Source organism: Pterocles gutturalis, unplaced genomic scaffold (assembly GCF_000699245.1).
Source record: "Pterocles gutturalis isolate BGI_N339 unplaced genomic scaffold, ASM69924v1 scaffold32981, whole genome shotgun sequence".
NCBI classification, from domain to species: domain Eukaryota; kingdom Metazoa; phylum Chordata; class Aves; order Pterocliformes; family Pteroclidae; genus Pterocles; species Pterocles gutturalis.
Window position 1 is genome coordinate 50,727 of NW_010098966.1, and position 18,533 is coordinate 69,259.

Consider the following 18,533-nt stretch of genomic DNA (forward strand, 5'->3'; position numbering starts at 1 on the left):
TTTCATGTGTTTAAAAAAGAAACAGAAGAAAGTACACCAAGGAACAAGGTGCTTCAGTCTCTCGGGATTTGAAATGCTCTTGCTTGTGGAAAAAAAAAGGAAACAAAGTACAAATTCCATAATATAGGGCTACATGACTAGACATGACCAGATTATGCTGGTTCCATGTTATTCAACTTGAAAACTAAGCAAAAACAACATTGGTTTATCACGCACGTCTCCTTTTACTTAATTTTTTGTAACTTACTCTAGATTTAGGTTTTTCCGTACCCATTCTAATTAAATTAATAGAAAACCTACAGCAACTTTAATGTGATGAAACAGATTCTAGTGACAATTTTTTAAATGTCAAGGGTATTGCTATTTTGGGAGTCTGACTACAAATCATTTATAAGACAAATATACTAATGGAACGAAAGAACATACACTCATAGGACAAGAAGATTAAGACTTCATACACTACATATCCGACTGAAAAAGGCGGTTCTACTCCAGACTTTTGGGTTTTGGACCAAGATGTAGTTATCTATCTCCAGGAATATCAAAAGGCATGCATACCTCTTGTATCAGTCAGAGAGCAGACAGTGGATCCCCTTTACTTGACACTAGTAAGACTACATCTGGAATACTACATCCAGTTTTAGGTCCCCAGTACAAGGAGGATATTCATAAATTTGAGTAAGTCAAGCAGACAACCACGGAGATGGGCAGAGTCTGGAGCACTTGCCCTGTGATGGGAGGTAGTTGTGGGATAAGTAGCATTGGACAGACTGTCCAGAGTCACAATGGAATCAGTCATTGGAGGTTTTCAAGACCAACTGGAGAAAGTGCAAAGCAACCTGGTGTCAACACCAAAGCGTTGACCCTGCTTTGAGCAGGAGGATGGACTACAGACCTGCCCAAAGCCTCTTCCAGCATGAGTGGTCTATGATTCTGTAGAAATCCCAAATTCTACCAGATAGAGCGTTTAAGTATAAAAGCATTTTAGAATAGTTTAAACCTTTCTGGGGAAGTATATTTCACTTGCTTACTTAAGAAAACTAGAATGATAAATCAGAATGTTTCTATAAGCATAATAAGTCAGTCCTGACCATCTTAACTCATCCCTGCCACAAAAATAAAAGTAATAATGTTATCACTTTCAAAATCAAATGGGAACACAAAAATTAACCTGATTTCTTGTAGGAAACGTTTTCCCAGTTACAGTGTAGGACAGAGAAGATCAGTCAATCCATTTCCCTCTCAGTATGTGAAAAACTTTGGACAAAACACACTATCTAACCATTCCCACACATTACCGGCCACCAAAAAAAACCTACTCAATACCCTATAGAGAACTTAAAACCTTTCCCACAGAAACCAAGAGCCATAAAATCCTATAATGTTTCACAGGACAATGATGAGAGAGGTTTATGGCACCACCAATATTCTAGGTCATTGCAATAACAAGAAATCTCTTCATTGAAGAAGCTTATGTTAAGGAGTGAGTGATAGCCTACACTATAAAGGAGGGGGAAAAATTATCCATGCCAATCTAATGTATTAAGAAATGTCTTTATTACCGCACATTTGGCAAGTGCTTTGGTGTTTTACAGACAAGTAAAATACACTAACGAAAGACTAAGAGTATCAATGCATTCTTCCCTACATTCTCTCTCTAGTTTGGGCCAATTTTTGGTCCTTTGAAAATAGAAAGGGAAAACTCCAGAGCCAAATTATAGCTCAAGATGTTAAGAAAAAATAAATCAGGTTTGGCAGGAGCCTTGAAGGTTGGGATTCATACATTATCAATTTAGCACAATAAATAGGATCGATCAACAAGGAGTTGAGAATACCAACAAATAAGCAGCCTACAGACTTTGCAAACTGTTTCACCCACAGCCAGTTCTCCTCTTGAACCCAGTGTGACCAGTATAATTCAGTGTGGTCATCTCAGCTTCAGAAAAAATCTCCAAGCAAGCAACCAAAAGCTGTTTTCAGACTGCGTTACAGCCATACGATTAAATAAATAAACAATTGCATGTACATTTTTTACAGCAAAGAAATTTCTCAGCTGTCAAATGCCCACTGAAAATGCTTTCACTGAAGAATAAATAGTACACATAATTCCGAAACCTAAAGTTATGCATTTAACTGAAGGGAAGGCAAATCTCTCACTCCTCCCAAAACAGAAACCAAAACAGCATCCATCACCATGTTACCAGGATATCAGACATGTAAATCTCTTAACAGTTCTCAGATATACTTAACTTCAGATACACTTAACACATGTGTAGATATGCTCACCACATCCCACCCCAAGAAATGTGGTTTGATCCCAAGAGAAACAAAATGACCCTTGCTTGGCCACCTCTTAGGTTAAAGCCCTGAAAGGGTGGGAACGGATAGAGATCTCATCCAGGAGCTTTGCCAAAACTTCCTTAAGATGTGTATGTGTGCATCATAAATAAATGTCAGTGAGAGTCCAGACCAGAGGAGAATTTGAGCAGCTCTAGGAAGTGCCTGGAAAATTCACACTGCACGTGGTCAATGGCAAATTTCCCATTGACCTTAATGAGTCCAGGGTTTGCCTTCCATTGATGAGTAAGGCACAAGCCACAACCACATACCGCAATCTAATTAAGAGAGAAGAGAGCAGCATTTTGAGTAAACCCACTACCAACAAGAAAAAAGTCAAGAGAGCTGCTTTTGCTTCCTTGAACATCAAAACTGGCAAACAAGTTTCAGTCCTGGGTAAGACTCAACCTAACGCGCGTATGGGGCCTTACTGATGCAAAAGCCTTTCTAAGGGAGATTTTATTGGCACCTGCAGCCTCCCTCCACACACCTGGAAAAGACAAGAGGAAATTAATGAGCATAGACTGATGCCTTGAATTGATGCACTGAGTTATTCACAACCATCTTCAACCTGTGCAGCAGAGTGAATTGCTTTTTGCTTTCTGCCCTTTCCATTGTCTGTCACTCCTAGATGAGGCCTTTTTTCAACTCTTGACAGCATCAGGTTTTAAGGACCATTCTGTTTTCAGAAAGACCAACTGGCCCAAACTTTGTTATCTGTGCTTTAATTGTTTTCAGAATCATCACCCATGTCAAATCCTGAATCCCAGGCTGCTCAGCAGAGTCAGTTAAAATTGTTAGTTGCGTACTGTCCAATATTCATCTTCCTAGACCATTTAAAATATTTTTTTTAATCACACCACAGTTGTTCTTACTAGCATGGAAATTACAACAAGCATTCTGCCTACAGTATGCTGCCTCTTCTTTCTGGGTGGCATGATTAATACATCTCTGTGCTCCTAAGCAAGGAAAGGAGAATGTGTTTAACGTGTTTAATGCAATAAAAGGGATGAAGTAATTGCTTCATTCTCTCTCTCTTTTTTTTTTTTTTTTAATGAGCAGAGAGCTTTTAGCATGCGAATGACTTTCAAAAGAAGTAGTCTTCCAATTTGAAGTTGATAAATTGTGGTCACTTGGTGTCTTTCTGCTGCAAGGGAAACCCATAGCCAGGGACTTGCCACCAAGATTGCCATCTCCTGAATGTGCTTCCAATGAGGTGCAGTTCGCTCGTCTGTCTCTAGTGCAACTCCTCAAGGTCACAAGGAGTAGGCGTGTGTCTTCATCACTGGTAACGGGAAAAGGAGGAAGACCCCAGCATGGACTTGGGGTGGAGCATGTAGCAGGCAGCTTGTGGAGTGCAGAGAAACACGTTGACATTACCGTGCTGTCTTAGCGAGGCCTCCGACACTGAGCTGGATGGTGATCTCCGACTTCTGACTTTCCATTCCTGGCTAAACATATTTTTGGATGTTTTAAATACGTGAATCAAGGATTTGAATTCTAGGGATGCCTGACCAGCTAGAAATGGAAATGTATCCAGGCCAAGGTTTCTCTTAAATCTTTCATTTTAGATTAGTTACTAAGGAAGGTGTAACTCATTTTTATGTCGTGTAATTGGTTTCTGCTACTGTGAAATCACTGTACTACTGGCAACAAGTGCCCTCACGGGGTTTTTTCTTTCAGAAATATTTTCCTTGCAAACGATCCTTCATTACAGTATGTAGATCTTTGGAGTGTCTAGATATTCGTGTCAGATTGTACTGAATTATATTATAACAACGGGATCACTTAAAGGATATACTGCAAACCAAAGCAAAAAAAAATAAAAATAAAAAAAACCTGCTGCTGCTATAGCAAGTCCCTGGTGATACAATTTTCCATACCGCAGTGGTGCATTATAAATCAACGCAGAGGCAGTCTCTTAAAATAAGCATATGCTACCCCTGATTTCTTGTATCAAGTCACACAATATTTTCAGTTTAACTTGTTGCCTAACTACTAACACACCTGGGTAATACTGTTCCCAGGCAACAGCGTATAAGCACAACAAGAATAAAGCAATGGAAATTTCAATGCGGTATTTTAGTAGAAGCCTTCTGAGAAGGAGAGGGAAATTGGGAATATAAGGTATTTAAACCACAGAACTCAAGGCATTAATAGAACTTAATCATGAAGAGGGTAAATCCTCAGGAAAAGAGCAAAGAGAAAATAAAACCAGTTATGAGAACATTACAGATAAAAATAGCTAATAGAGCATCTGTTTGCATGAAGATATGTAAATATATAGAGGAGAAACCACGTGTCATCTTAGAAACCTACTAAGATTACCAGCATAAAACCGTGTTTACTCAGAAGTCTCTGTGAAGTCTTTTCTGTGGTCTTCCAGAGCCGTCAGGAGCGCCTGGACAATTGCTGCGGTTCAGAGCTGCTGAGCTGCGCCAGGACTGCTGCCTGGGGAGCCCTCCGAGGCCACGGAGAATTTTGGCCTCTAATAGACATCCTGAAATCTATGCATGTCCAAGGAGACCCAGAGACTAAGCAGGCTGAACTTCTTACCCACTCTGTCTTCTGTGATGTGGGGAAAATTTGAAGCGTGGTTTCCAAATAAGCAGCAGAGGCGTGGAGGATGGTATTCCTGTGCTAAGAACAGTCTGGCACATGGAAGGAGGCCTGGGTTTAAGAGCTACGTAGCTGGGCTTGGATTTAGGCAGATATCCTAAAGCAGCTGCAAGGGGGGATTAAAAAAAGAAAGAGAAAAAACCCCTAGCCCTCTCACCACACATCTTCTGTGTCTCCCTGGCTTTGTAAAAATTATTCTTGCAGTGTGGTACGAGCATGCAAAGGCTGAGCTCCTGACTGAAGACAGTATCACCACACTCTGATATAGAGTTAATTCCTTCAGATCCTATTCCCAGATAAAAAATTGGCCAGGGGAGCCCATTCTACCATCCTCAGTTCTGCAGCTCCCATTATGTTTACTTTTACACCTATCTGTGATGTGGCTTGGAGAGGGCATCTACATCTAGTTCAGTTTGCTAAGCCTGAATCAGAACTGAATTTCTTTCGTAGTCTTAGGTCCAAGGAGCATCAGGAAATATTCTGCCCCTTCCTAACGCTGGTGGTGATTCCTACCAAGGAAGTTGCAGAAGTGGGTGTACATTCACATAGTGCAGCTTGTTGGGTTGCAGTGCTTTAGGAAGGGGACAAGCTGTGGGGCAGCTCTGGGGTAAATCAGTTGGGAGCCCCATGGGAGCCATGCGTGACGCTGTGGAAAGGTCTGTGACACTTGCAGGGGAGGGTGGGTGTGAGGTGTGGGGACAGAGAGAATGGGGACAGTCAGGGCTGAGGCTAAAGATGAAGTCAGGTGAGGTTGCCACATCAAGGGAGCAGGAGAGTACGTGTGACTCCCATGATACTGGGATAAAAGTGGACTCCTTGTGCTTCTTAAATAAGTATTGACATCTCTTTTTCATTTCTTAGTCATATTATTTTTGTGCACAGTGATTTAAATATGTCCAATAACAAGAGAAAATCTGCCTCCAGAAGTCCAGGTACTGTATTATTTTTCCTGACAGATAATAACATTTAACAATAAGACTTGCTACCATTAAAATACAGACATAGTGTAAAAGCCATTTAACTTCTCAGTGGCAAAATGCAAAATATTCGAAGATGGATTACCTTATTACTGATCTTAGTAAGGTGTTCCTCATATTTTGCAGGGAATTTCTGTCAGGTACTTACCGGAAGACTCAAAAATTCGTTAAAGTAGTCCACAAACATCTCATCTGTGGCTAAGCATTCTTCCTACAGGAGAGACAAAACCACAAAGCAAGGCTTGTAGTAATCTGTGCTAACACGGTTTGAATGCACTGTTGCCTCAAACAATGACTTTTCCATGAGATATGACACGCAAACTTTTGCAAAATGTTATTTCCCACTAATCGTTGCATCATTGTTGTATTCTAGCAAATGCACGTCACTGGGGTCCTTAGCAATTTAAAAAACAATATGACACACAAACTTTTGCAAAATGTTATTTCCCACTTTTGAGAATATAATCGTTGCATCATTGTTGTATTCTAGCAAATGCACGTCACTGGGGTCCTTAGCAATTTAAAAAACACACCTGAAGGTTAGTCCTTTCCTAAGAAATTTACAGGTAAAGCTTCCAGAAACCCAACAGCTTCTAAATGGTGGACACTTCCATGTGTGCTGTTATGACAAGTCAAAACCAGACCTGATGGTGTTTGTCCAGCCTTAATCTGCCAACATTTATTCCTTAGCACTTGTGATTGCTGCTATTTGGATCACAGGCCCATGGTCCAATGCAGTCGCGGTACCATGGACCTAGAGATGTTCGGGCACTGATTAAATAGAACTTACCAAGTGTCTAACCCAAAGCATTTTGAAGTCAATAGAAAATTCTCTCGCTCATGTCACTAGGCAATCAACCAGATCCAGAAATCTCAATTCAGCAAGTGTTAACACAAATAACAACAACAACCAAAAGAAATCATTAGAAACAATCTGCAGTCTGTTTCACATTTGGTTTGGGTAAGGCACCATTAGATCTGACACTGATAAAGATGAATCTGAAGATGGCTAGATATGATAATATCTCATGTAAATCTTTTATTGTTTCAGAGGACTTATGCAGAACAATTGTTGTATTACTGGCTGAAGCATAAGCTCTTTACGAATATGCAGGTAACATGTGTTTTTAATTTGCTGAGGATATAATTCTCTGTAGTCCCATTTAACAGCAAGAAATGTAAACACAGTGGTTGATTAATCAATAAAATGTTTATGATCTTATTAATGCAAGCTTTACTACTTACTGATCTTACTGCATCTATACACAATCTATTTTCCTCTGGTTTTTAGAGGTTTTTTTGTGGTCAGTCTTATTTTCATTTGAAAGCATAGGTGCACTTTTATATTTGCACATTATAGGTTATGGAGTTGCATATACAATCCAGTGGTGGGTTAACCTTGGCTGGATGCCAGGTGCCCAAGGCATTTCAGCAAAATAAAGGGGGAGAATAAGATGAAAAACTCATGGGTCAAGATAAAAGCAGTTTAATTAAAGCAAAGGCCAAGGCCACGCACAGAAACAAAAGGTAAACAAAGATGTTATTCTCTACTTCCCCTCAGTAAGTGATGTCCAGACACTTCCCAGGAAAGGAGAGCTTCAGTATGTGTAGCGGCTGGGGCCTGGGGCAAATGTAGTAACAAATGCCCCCCTCCACCTGCCTTCTCTTGGCTTTTATGGCTGAGCTGATGTCACATGGTACGGAACAGCCAATCCGGGTCAGCTGTCCCGGCTCCGCCCCCTCCCAAGCTGTGTGACACTGCCGGGGTGACCCTCAGCACTTTGAGGGGTGCTGTGGGGATACCAACTCCATCTCAGCCAGACCCAATACAATCCCTATAGCTTAGATTTTTGTGTCAGGAAACATTTTATTTCATTTCTTCCCATGCCATCTGCTGCACAGTCCAAATTATGACTAGAAGAAGCTCCCTTACAATTGCAACTGGAGGTCAAGGTGTGCTAAGAATTGGTCCAAAACTGCCCCATTGTTTTCATGCAGTTTATGTACAAACAGGAATATCCTGGGCCTGATTTCTGTCACTCTTTTAACACTGAAAGGAGTTTTAAAATCATTTTGGCAATGGTATACAGCCATTTCTTAGATATTTTGTGGAAATAAACCTGATGGCTTTCTGTTATCATAGAATCATTAAGGTTGGAAAAGACCTCAAGGATCATCAAGTCCAACCATCAACCCAACACCACCCAACCCACTAACCCATGTCCCTAAGCACCACATCAACACGTTACTTGACCCCCTCCGGGGATGGTGACTCCACCACTTCCCTGGACAGCCTGTTCCAATGCCTGAGCACTCTTGCTGTGAAGAAATTTTTTCTAATATCCAGCCTAAACCTCCCCTGGTGCAACTTGAGGCCATTTCCTCTTGTCCTATCACTTGTTACTTTAGAGAAGAGGCCAGCACCCCCTCACTGCACCCTCCTTTCAGGTAGTTGTAGCTTTCTCTACTAGTGCCATCATGAAGAGGTACAGAAACACAGAAATATTATTAGACACCAAAGGAGAAGCTGAACATGGGTGAAAATTGCATCTTGAAAGGTTTGCATTTCACATCACAGCACCCGCTAAAATTATAAATACCTTTCCACCCTTGAAAAATATATAATGAGTGTCATCCTTAAATGTCAGAAGTTGAAGTTAGTATAAAACCCCAATCCTGCACAGAACTCTGACAGCTTCATGTCCTTGTGTGAAGTTGGCCTGGAGTCTAGTTGGACCTAGTGTAGTCGCATGAGGTAGCCTGCAGAATCAAGGCTTAATGCAATGTAAATGTGCAGTTGAGAGATGTTCTCGTGTACCTACTTACATATGCTAAATATCTGCTATAGGTATTGTCTATATCTACCTGAATTTGTGACGATTCTGTTTATGGTAATAAAGAGTCTAAATAAAATAATATCTAGAGGCTCCCAAAAGGAATAGCAATACATTTATACTTTAAAATACACACTTACAAAGGCATCCAAAATGCAGAAGAGGCAAACGTTACCTAAGCTGGAAGTTTTAAGGTGTCATTTCATATGAGGTAACAGACAAACAAATCTACCTTTCAAATGAGAAGACAAACATCAGGGAAATCCCACAATGAGCTACGAGCAAAGGGCAGGAAAGGTAAGAAGAAAATTGTTAAACCTGTCATGTTGAATCTTCCAGTTGATTGTTTCCTTCCTTCATCCTATTTCACTTTCCATTTCCATCCTTATTCTCCATGGTTTCCTATTACTTTTTTTTTCCTAAGTATTTTCAAACTAAATATTTATTTTACATGAGAAAATTGTAAGGAATTACTCAGTACTCCATACTTACACAAAGGAAAGACATGAGAAACCAGACAACAGTTTCCAAAAACTGGGGTTTTTTTGCTTTTTTTGCTCTACAGTTGCATGACAAACTGAATGATCAAGCCTTATAAAGCATACTTACAAACACTTCTTCTGTTACACACGGAGGCTCTGAAACACAAAAATGAAATATCATACATTATCCAAGCAATACAATTGAGCTCGCTCAACTATGATTACTGAACAGAAACAAAAAGTAGTGAGGCATGACAACCTTCCTGGATATTCTGAAAGAAAATAACCCAGCCTGAAGAAACAAAATAAATTCTAAGATCATGCAGTGATGTTGACCCAGATAAAAGGTTGACTATCACAAGAATGATTTAAATAGAATTAAAGCGTTATTTAACTAGATTATTTCTCATACATACGAGTTAACTTCTTGTCAGCTTTCCTCTGCAAAATTGATTACTAGAAGCTTGCTGGTTCTAATGAAAATACAGATTTTTATGAGACTCTGGGAGCCTTGAACAGCAAATATTACAAATCCAAAAAATGTAATTGTGAGTGTTCCCAGATAACCAAATCTCACTCGTTCTAGGAGAATATTCCATCTTTTGTGATGCCATTTGAAGAGAGTAAAGTTCTCTTTTCAGATGGATGAATTTTGCTGGGCAAGTTGCAACCCAGCAGTTCAAAATCTCCCTCTTCTCTATCACCATCTCTGTACCTGAGACAACCACCCTGGGGTCAGACCCGCTGTCTGACACAGAGCCAGTCCATCACCCTGCTTTACCAACTGCTACCTACCAGTGGTAAGCCTCTTCGACTGCATCCTGCACCTACACACGTAGGGGCCGGCACCCACCCCTGCACGCTTACGACCTCGTTTGCAAAGGTGCAATCCTTGACTGCAGACCAGAAACAGAAGCCGCAGAGTTCCTGGGCCTGGCTGGAGGCTGCTGGTGTGCACCAGGGCAGGCTGGTTCTGCTGCGTGGCTCCCAGCAAGCAGGGTTGCCATGGCACCGCAAACAATGCCTGGGATGAACCGAGCAGTAAGCAAATACTTCTAACTGCTGATGCCAAGCTCCCTGAAGCAGACTCACACATCAGGCACAGCAAAAGGAATGCCTGTGAACTAGGAATTTGAGGATACTTGCAGCAAGAAAGGAAATTAAATGCTCTTTTCTCAACCAACCTAGGCAGTTCTTCGTCCAAAATGACATCCTACCTTCTCCTACACCAGCAAAACCCTTCAGCTATGTGGGATTTGCCTTTAAAAAAGTCTCACACTATATGACTAATGACAAACAGATTTACATCATGTATCAAATCTGCGTCTGTAAGCAGACTGTGAGGCTTGAACCCAAGTAACGAAGTCAGTCCTACTAGGGTAGAGAACTTCCAAGCAGTCAAGTAAGAAAGGGTGAGGAGCTTCATATTGAGAAGGCTGAGATGTAACCTGGGCTGTTTCCTATCAGGTACAGACAGCTCCATTGTCATGTGCCAGAAACACAACCTGCAGCCTCAGTGACAGCCTTCCCTGCATCCTCCCACTGCCAAGGCTGGACCTAAAAGTTTATAAATAGCCTAGGTAGAAGAAGAAAAGACATTAAGAGATATAAAGTATACTCCCAGAATGTTAGTTTCTTCCTTGGCTTGAGGGAGTACTCCAGGATATAAGAAAAAGTCACATTTCTGGTATGGTCAGCAAAAGCTGTATACAAAGAAGGAATTCAGGTTCCTGTGTGAGGGTTTCAATGAACTTTAGGTGCTCCACAACTGGGATCTGAAAAACATCCTACTAGCAAGTATCTGATCCTAGAACTGTGTAAACTCTTCAGGAACCTTCAGATTTCATGGCATGAAGGTTCCCTCAAAGGTTCTACTGCTGCTGGTTTCCAGAAGAGCACTGATTTCAGTGGTGTGTCGTAAATCCCGCTGAGATCAGCTGTACAGGATGCAAGGCATGTAAGTTAGGTGAAGGGCTCCTTCGAGAAGCCTAATCCACCAACTGTGCTCAGGAAGTGCCCAAAATGCACCAAGAGCCCCCCATTCCCAGCAAACTCTATCATTTGTGCCCCCTTTCACAGAACAGTGTAGTATCTCCAGATATACTATTCAGCTGTGGAAAAAAAAAATAAGTTTTATTTTAATTCACACATTACTTTGGTGGAATCCATGATCAAATAAAAACAGAAAAAATGACCATGCTCAAGAACTCCAGCTTCAAGTCCAGGAGCTGATGACTGTCAAAAATGAACAAGTAGCAAATCAAATATCATGGAGACAGGGGAAATGGCTTCATCTCCTAGAACCATATGTGCATTCCCGCTCCTGGGGGTGCCTGCCCAAATACCACAATCACTGCTCTAATTACTAAATGCCAGAATAATGCCGCTTCGGATTGTTTTGGTGGAATGTTGTTACCTGTGTCATTAGCTTTTTAGGGTGGATTGCTTTGTGGTTTTTTTTTCACTTGAGGGAAGATCCAAAGATGGATCCAAAGATTTCCAAAGATGTTACAGATAAGCTGAATAATAACGTAGCCAAGATCCACATTTCAGCCAAAAGTTTGATATATGTGAAAAGCATATTCAATAGAAGCAAAAAATAAAATATAAAGATTCAAACTTAAGTGAGCTATACACAATTTAAATAGTGTGATCAGTATTCTGATTAAATATGAACTACCCTTAAGTTCTCTTTACAAAAATCCTATTCAATAAAACATGAAAAACAGCAGGTTAACACTGAATGGCATACATTTAAACACATTGTTTCTTAGTGCCAGGTATCAGGACATGTTCTGCTGTGATTATGAAATATTTCAAATAAGTATAGCTGATGTACATGTAAGAGAAAACTGCAGAACAAGATATCCCATAAAATGTAAAGTGAAACCTTTCCAATAAGTAGAAGAATTGCACTGCATTGTGTATGAGACTGCATTGCCTCATAACCAGACCACTTCATATGATTTCAAATGCTCATTCCACTCCTTTCCCCCTTGCTCCTTTTTCTTTCTGATGTAGCTTTAGACACAGTCTTTGGTGTATAACATTCTCCTAAACTTCCCTAGTTGCTTGTCGTTTTTGAAGAAAAAAAACCAACGGAAACACAATTAATGTGTTTTTTTGTTTTGGTTTTTTTTTTTAATTGGAAATAGAAGCCACAACTCAACTTAGATAGAATTAAAGTTTGGAAATGAGTCAATAAAAAAAACAGAAGTCCTTTTTCTATCCTTCTGTCATCTGGTATATTTTGGTATAAAACTCTTAGGTCCTTGTTCTCTTCATAGTGTGCTTCAAAGATTGCATTTTGTATTAAACTCATCAGGAAATACACACTGTACTCTCTCATGGAGAATCTCTTAGCAGTCATTATCACTTTCTCATTAGCTTAGTTAACAACACACATTTAGGTCAAATATTTTGTGTGTGTGCATTTCAGTCCTGATTTTATATTGCCAGTTAAATGTTCACAAGCTGATGAAGCTGAGATATAAAGATTAAACTCATTTTCCTCCTTTTCCACATTTTTCTCTTTCCAGTTTTCATTTTAATGATTATTTATCTTAGCAGAACTGCAGACCTACTGAATGTTTCATAAATACAGTCAAAGCCATGATCTATCCCAAAAAGCATCTGATCTTGTAGAAAAGATGAATGGCTAGACAGGATGGAGAGTAAGTTCCAAAAAAAGGTGATATTGGTAAAATTCCAGACAAGAGAAAGCAAAAAGACTACAAGTAGATTTCAAATTCTTAGTATTTTGAGAAAATGGTAATCTAGCGGGCAGCCAACACGGGGAAAGATCTGCACAGGAAGACAAAGAGGAGGAAAACAGAAATTGGTCCTCTCCATCCCTCTTGGCACCTCCCTCCTCCTTACTGAAGAGCCATTTGGCAAGGTGAACTTTCTGTCAAGACTTTAATCTGTCATTGTCCCTTTCCTCCACACTTCTCAGAAATTTATGCTTTCAAACATTTAACAGTGAAAGTGTTTCAAAGCATCAGCCAGGCGAATGAGATCAAAACTGCTGAGATAACTTTGCACTCAAAGAGACAAGCTCGTAAGCTGTGCCAGCTTGCTGGGTGAACAAGTCTCCTCCTGGTGACTTTCTCAAGTAAAGACAAGACAGAAATCGTTTTGCTTTATTAAATCCAAACGTGAGCTGGTGTTTTTAGGTGCTAACCTGTGGTTGATTCCTGGCAACGGTCACAGTGAAGTCCTGAACATCTCTATAATTAATTATTCAAAAAGTAGCAAATACTATTTTAAAATATGCAGATAGGCATCTAGAGGGGTCTCGAAGGGCAGCTTTGAATTAATCCCCATTTCAGATACACATTTTGTCATGCCATATCTTTAATACCTAAATATCTCTACAGAAATCCAACTTTAGTTCTATATAACTACTTTTTCTTCTTTGGATAATTGCCATATACATTTTAGCTTTTGCATCTGAAAGCAGGAATCTCATGAACTGGAAACAGGTGCTAGGAAACCTATTTAAATATTGACTGCAGAACTGCCAAAAGAGGAGTTAGACTCTGAGAGGAAAGCACAAATCGATCATCAGATAGCTGGCCTTTAAATGCCTTAAATTATTCTGCTGGCAAAATGACAGAAGCTGGTTGTTGTGGCAGTATGGACTCTGTGTGGGGAATCTGCTAGTTCTAGTTTATAGCACAGTTTAATGCCGTTCTGTGGCTGTCAGAAAAAGTTAATGCAGACACGCAAGGAAACAGTTATTGGGAACATGAGCACTCAAAACAATTCTGAAAGGACCAAAAAAAAAAAGCATTCCTGAAGATAGTCTAGGTGAAAAGAAAAGGAGTGCTTAAAAATAAAATAGGAAGGGGTAAATAGTAAAGGAAGAGATGCAACATAGCTTTGGTCAACATCAGAAACCTTTTACTAATGGAGGAGACTGTCAAAGGGAAGGCAAGTCCAAAGAGCTTGACCTCTACAAAAGTCTCTATTGGGATAGTTACTGGAGAACATTCCTTGACTTGCCCATGTCACCAATGGCCCAAGGATTCCTATAACAATCTTATTCTACCAGGACAAGGTAGAGGTGTTTTACCAAGTTTAAAGCCTTTAAATAAAGTTTTATTTCCCTTTGCTTAGTCTTGGAAAAGATAAAGGAAATACAGAAGCATACCTGAATTTGGAAGGACCACTTCACAATATAGTAGTTCTTTTCCTCTCAAACCACATACAAGGTAAAAACCCTGTGGTGGTGCATATGTTTACAGCAAGGCAGAGAGATCACTATCAGCCTTACTACAGTTAACATAGCCTAGCTTTCACCTGAAATGTCAGATATGGATCAGAAGAAACTATGACAGTTACTTTACACAGAGATTTCACTGTCAGGGGAGGTATTGGAAATTCTGGCACTGTGACAAAAGATTGCATTGTCACTGTCTATTCCCTATTTTTCGTGTAGATAAACATTTTGGCTGTGCTAATTTAAGCTTTGCAAGTTTACCACCACTTCTTACTTTTAGTTGTACAAGCAAATTTCATGACAATTTTTTTTTTTTTTTTGTCTGGAGTTACTTGTAGCTTGGCTTAAGCCAGGTCAGTTCCTTGATCTTGGCTTAACAGGTGCTCTAGCCAACTCAGGGGCCAGCGTGACGGGTACATGAAGAAGCTTCAGCAGGTAGGAATAACACATGCCAATAATGCCAAACACATCGTTTAACAAGATGATCTCCTCTCAGTAGGTGGCATATACCCAACAAGAAACACTAAATACATGCATGTCTTCCCAGTCTTGCTGTTACAATCAAACAGATGTCCACAACAGTCCCCAAACCCAGGATTCCCCAGATAAAAGCTAAGTTTTTCCATGTGGGATATTACTAATGCATCAAGTCTGTAGATAGCAGCAGTGCTGTTTGACCACCAGTTCCCACCTTTTTGTGTTACACAGACATGGCTGCTTGTGTAGCTGTATAATGAAGCAGACTGGTAGACTTATCCAGCTAAAAAAAAAAAAAATAGCAGGAGAAAAGAAGAAAAATATTTCAGGTACATCAGCTTCCAGAACACAGTGTCATCACAACAGGTATAAAGAATGGTATAAGAATCCACAATAGGTGCTCCTTAATGCTTCAGAAAAGCATATAAAATTACAGCCTTATTTTGTAGGTATTGTACTTTCCTAACTATTGCTCTCTTAGACTCCGGAAATACCTAGTTAAATAATAAAGAACATACCAAGTTCCTAAATTATCACCCAATCTTCATTTAACAGAATATAACTAAAAAAGTACTGCCATTCTAAATTGTTTAAAATATCTTATGTGGGAATACTTAGCCCCTTCCCAATTTTGAGTTTTAAAAAGTTAATGTTTTCCCTTTCTTGTTCACGAAAACCATCAGAACATCAATTAAGTATGAATAAATTGCACTGCAGATTATCCACACTTCGTGAAACTGTATTGGATTTTGCTATCAAATACATTTTCTGTACTTGAGAAATGAAGTCCAGAGCGTGCAGCTCCTGAAACTACCAATTTTCAAATACTTCAACTGCAACACTTCCATGAGAGAGTTATGTCTTGTAGCCGACACAAGGCTGGCATGGAGACTGCCGGATAATCCCACCAGCAGGTGCTGTTTAGGCCAATCTATGGTTCTGTGATCTTGCCTAGCTGCTGTAGGACCTGGCTGTGTGCCCAGCACAGCGTCGCCCTGTAAAGGAGGCCCTGGAGAATGTGAATTGCTTCCCAGGATGCCACACTTCTCTTGAAGATTTTGGTATGCAGCTCCTAGGGGCAGGAATTATGGTTACCCTTGCCTTAAGCTATTAAAAACATTTTGCATTTGTAAGGTTGAGTTAGTGTGTAAGGGTTAAAGCAAGGAGAAAAACAACTAAAGCTCTTTTCTGTAACAAAAATCTTTGGTGCCCCCTTGTGATAAAATATTTTTATCCACAGAACGCATGCATTTGAAATCAAGGACTATTTTCAGTGAGGAAAGCAGTTCAGCCTTCAAGATAGTTTCAAATTTAAGTTAGTTAGTTGAGCAAAGCATTTCAAGAATTAGCTTGTTTTCTTATTATCCATCCTACGTTCTACAACATTGTCCCTGGACTACTCTATCTACTGAAATATGCACCAGGAAAGTGTAGTGGCTTCATACCCAAGGAAGGCTTCATTTTGTATTCCAAATGTCTGCGTATAGGCTAGGTACTGAGCTACTGAGCCACAGTAGAACAAAGCATTTCTAGGAGTTGTGTTCTTCAGGCCCCAAATAATGTATTACACCCAATTCAGTATTCAGGCAACTTTAGTTTAGACTGCTCAGTGAACACGATAGGACATCTCCATTTAGGCAACAGCAGCACTTCAGGATAATAATTAATTTCATTTTTGTGAAAGTAGAAGACCACTGCACAACTGCTGACTAATTCTTCAATAACTTTGCATCTCCAAATGATAACTTTTAGCGAGCGTTCTTATGTTTATCTAGGACACTATTGCTTCCCAGCTAGCTGCCCCTCTTTTGACAGAGGTTACTAACCTTCTACTGCTTCAGCTGGTCCTAGTCATGACACAACGTTGATGTTTAAACAGCTTACAGAAATAGGGTTTACACTATGATTCAGGACTGAAAAGAAGCAGCTGAAATACAGGCACAGTTTCCATATCCCATTCGCCAGAGATTGAAGGTACCCGCAGAATAAGAGACAATGACCCTTGCAGAACAGTTTTCAGAAAGAGTTTTAGAGTGCAGAGGGGAAAAATTAGAGGGGCTTTTAACACATGAACTGTAGCCTCCAAATCAGAAATCTATTTTAATATGAAGCTTCTTGTGTTCAGAATCAGTGTTTGACTTCATTCAGAAAGCCATGCCATCCGCATTTTCAGCTGAAGAGTTTTTACTACTCATCCATTAGCACCAAGCTCAACTTTGAACACTTAAAATTCTAAACAATTAGGAAAATGCAAATATTAAACAAATAATCAAATAATTTAGCAATTCTCACACTTTCAGTCTCCTCCTCTGTAATGACTTGCCATTCTTCCTAAATGAAAGCTATGTACACACATACCTCCATGTTCCCTAGCTTGCCCCAAAATCCTTCCCCTCACTCATTCCCTCAGAATAGATTCTACGTAAACCCCATTTTCAGTCTTCCAATTCAAGTGCTACCAGTCTAACCCTAGACAAGAATAATGCAAAGGCTTAGCAAAAGGAGTAAGTATGGAATGAAAGTGTGCATAAATTTATTCATGCAATAAACATGATTTTCTGGCAGATATTAAAAAAGGGATAAAGCCAATATGATACCATGTTTGGTTAATAAAGTTAGCACTAAAACCTCTATGGAATTGCACTAACCATGTTGTTCCTCCTCTTTCCAAAAGCTATCCCAGAAATCAAGTATACTAAAAGTAGTAACAAAACTACAAATCACAACAGTTAAAAGATGAGAAATAGGAAGTGATGTTTTTCGAACATCCTGAACTGAATTATCCTGGTCCATTTGTCTTCAAAGATTATGTAGAAAGAGAAAAAAAAATCTCAGCAGCTGTTATTTGTAATTTTCAGACAATAAAATGAAAGGGATATGTGAATAAACACACAAGACAAAAAAATTCAGTAAAAATACCCCAGTACAATAGAATATCCACATAGCATCAGCTTGATTTAGAAATTACTGTTATATTGCCTTGCTTTACAGAGGCAAAGAGAACAAGAAAATAATTATTCTGATATAAAATTCAGACAGCTAATATATTGATCTTGAGGTATCATCATTTATATAGGTAGAAGTATTTTTTGCATGTGTACCTAGAGCCCCACTTTAAAATATTTCTAAAACATTTACTCTAATTTAAAGTGAACAATAAATCCCATTAAAAAGACTTTTTTAAAAAATAATTTTCTTTAATTTGTCATTAAGACAAGAATCACATTTTTAAACATGTGTGAAGTGCTGTAAGCTAGATATTAAAGACTACATTTAAGATACTTTATTTAAAAATTTAAAATGTTAGTAAGTTCCTGGCTACTACATAACAGGTAAAACAAGACATAAAATATTTTAGAATGTTCACTTTTTTTAAAAACACACTAAATTGATTAAGATATATACATGAGAAGTTATCTTGGTAAGTCAGCAAAAACATATTGAATGAGATTTTCAAAATATGTATATTTAGGAAGAACATGAACAGGATTAGGAATTTAGGAGATGGGGGAAAGGAATTAAACGTAAGGATTTACATGCCTTACAGATTTAGAGTCTTTTTAAATTTCTTTTGCTTTGGGCA

At 39.2% G+C, this 18,533-nt stretch overlaps 2 protein-coding genes across 2 annotated transcripts in view; both read right to left on the bottom strand.

The window, feature by feature from the left end:
* RGS22 (regulator of G-protein signaling 22) overlaps positions 1 to 10,069 on the bottom strand; it is a gene marked incomplete at its 3' end in the record, with an annotated part of 59,311 nt that extends 49,242 nt beyond the window's left edge. The window contains exons 1-3 of the mRNA XM_010074940.1: positions 10,045 to 10,069; positions 9,377 to 9,405; positions 6,082 to 6,144 (exon numbers count right to left, since the gene is read on the bottom strand). Of these exons, the coding sequence (XP_010073242.1) occupies positions 6,082 to 6,144; positions 9,377 to 9,405; positions 10,045 to 10,069 (117 nt within the window). The remainder of the gene's footprint in view (positions 1 to 6,081; positions 6,145 to 9,376; positions 9,406 to 10,044) is intronic.
* Positions 10,070 to 17,413: 7,344 nt separating this feature from the next.
* The window catches only part of FBXO43 (F-box protein 43), a 4,763-nt gene continuing 3,643 nt past the window's right edge, over positions 17,414 to 18,533 (bottom strand). The window contains exon 5 of the mRNA XM_010074953.1: positions 17,414 to 17,419. Coding sequence (XP_010073255.1) covers positions 17,414 to 17,419 — 6 coding nt within the window. The remainder of the gene's footprint in view (positions 17,420 to 18,533) is intronic.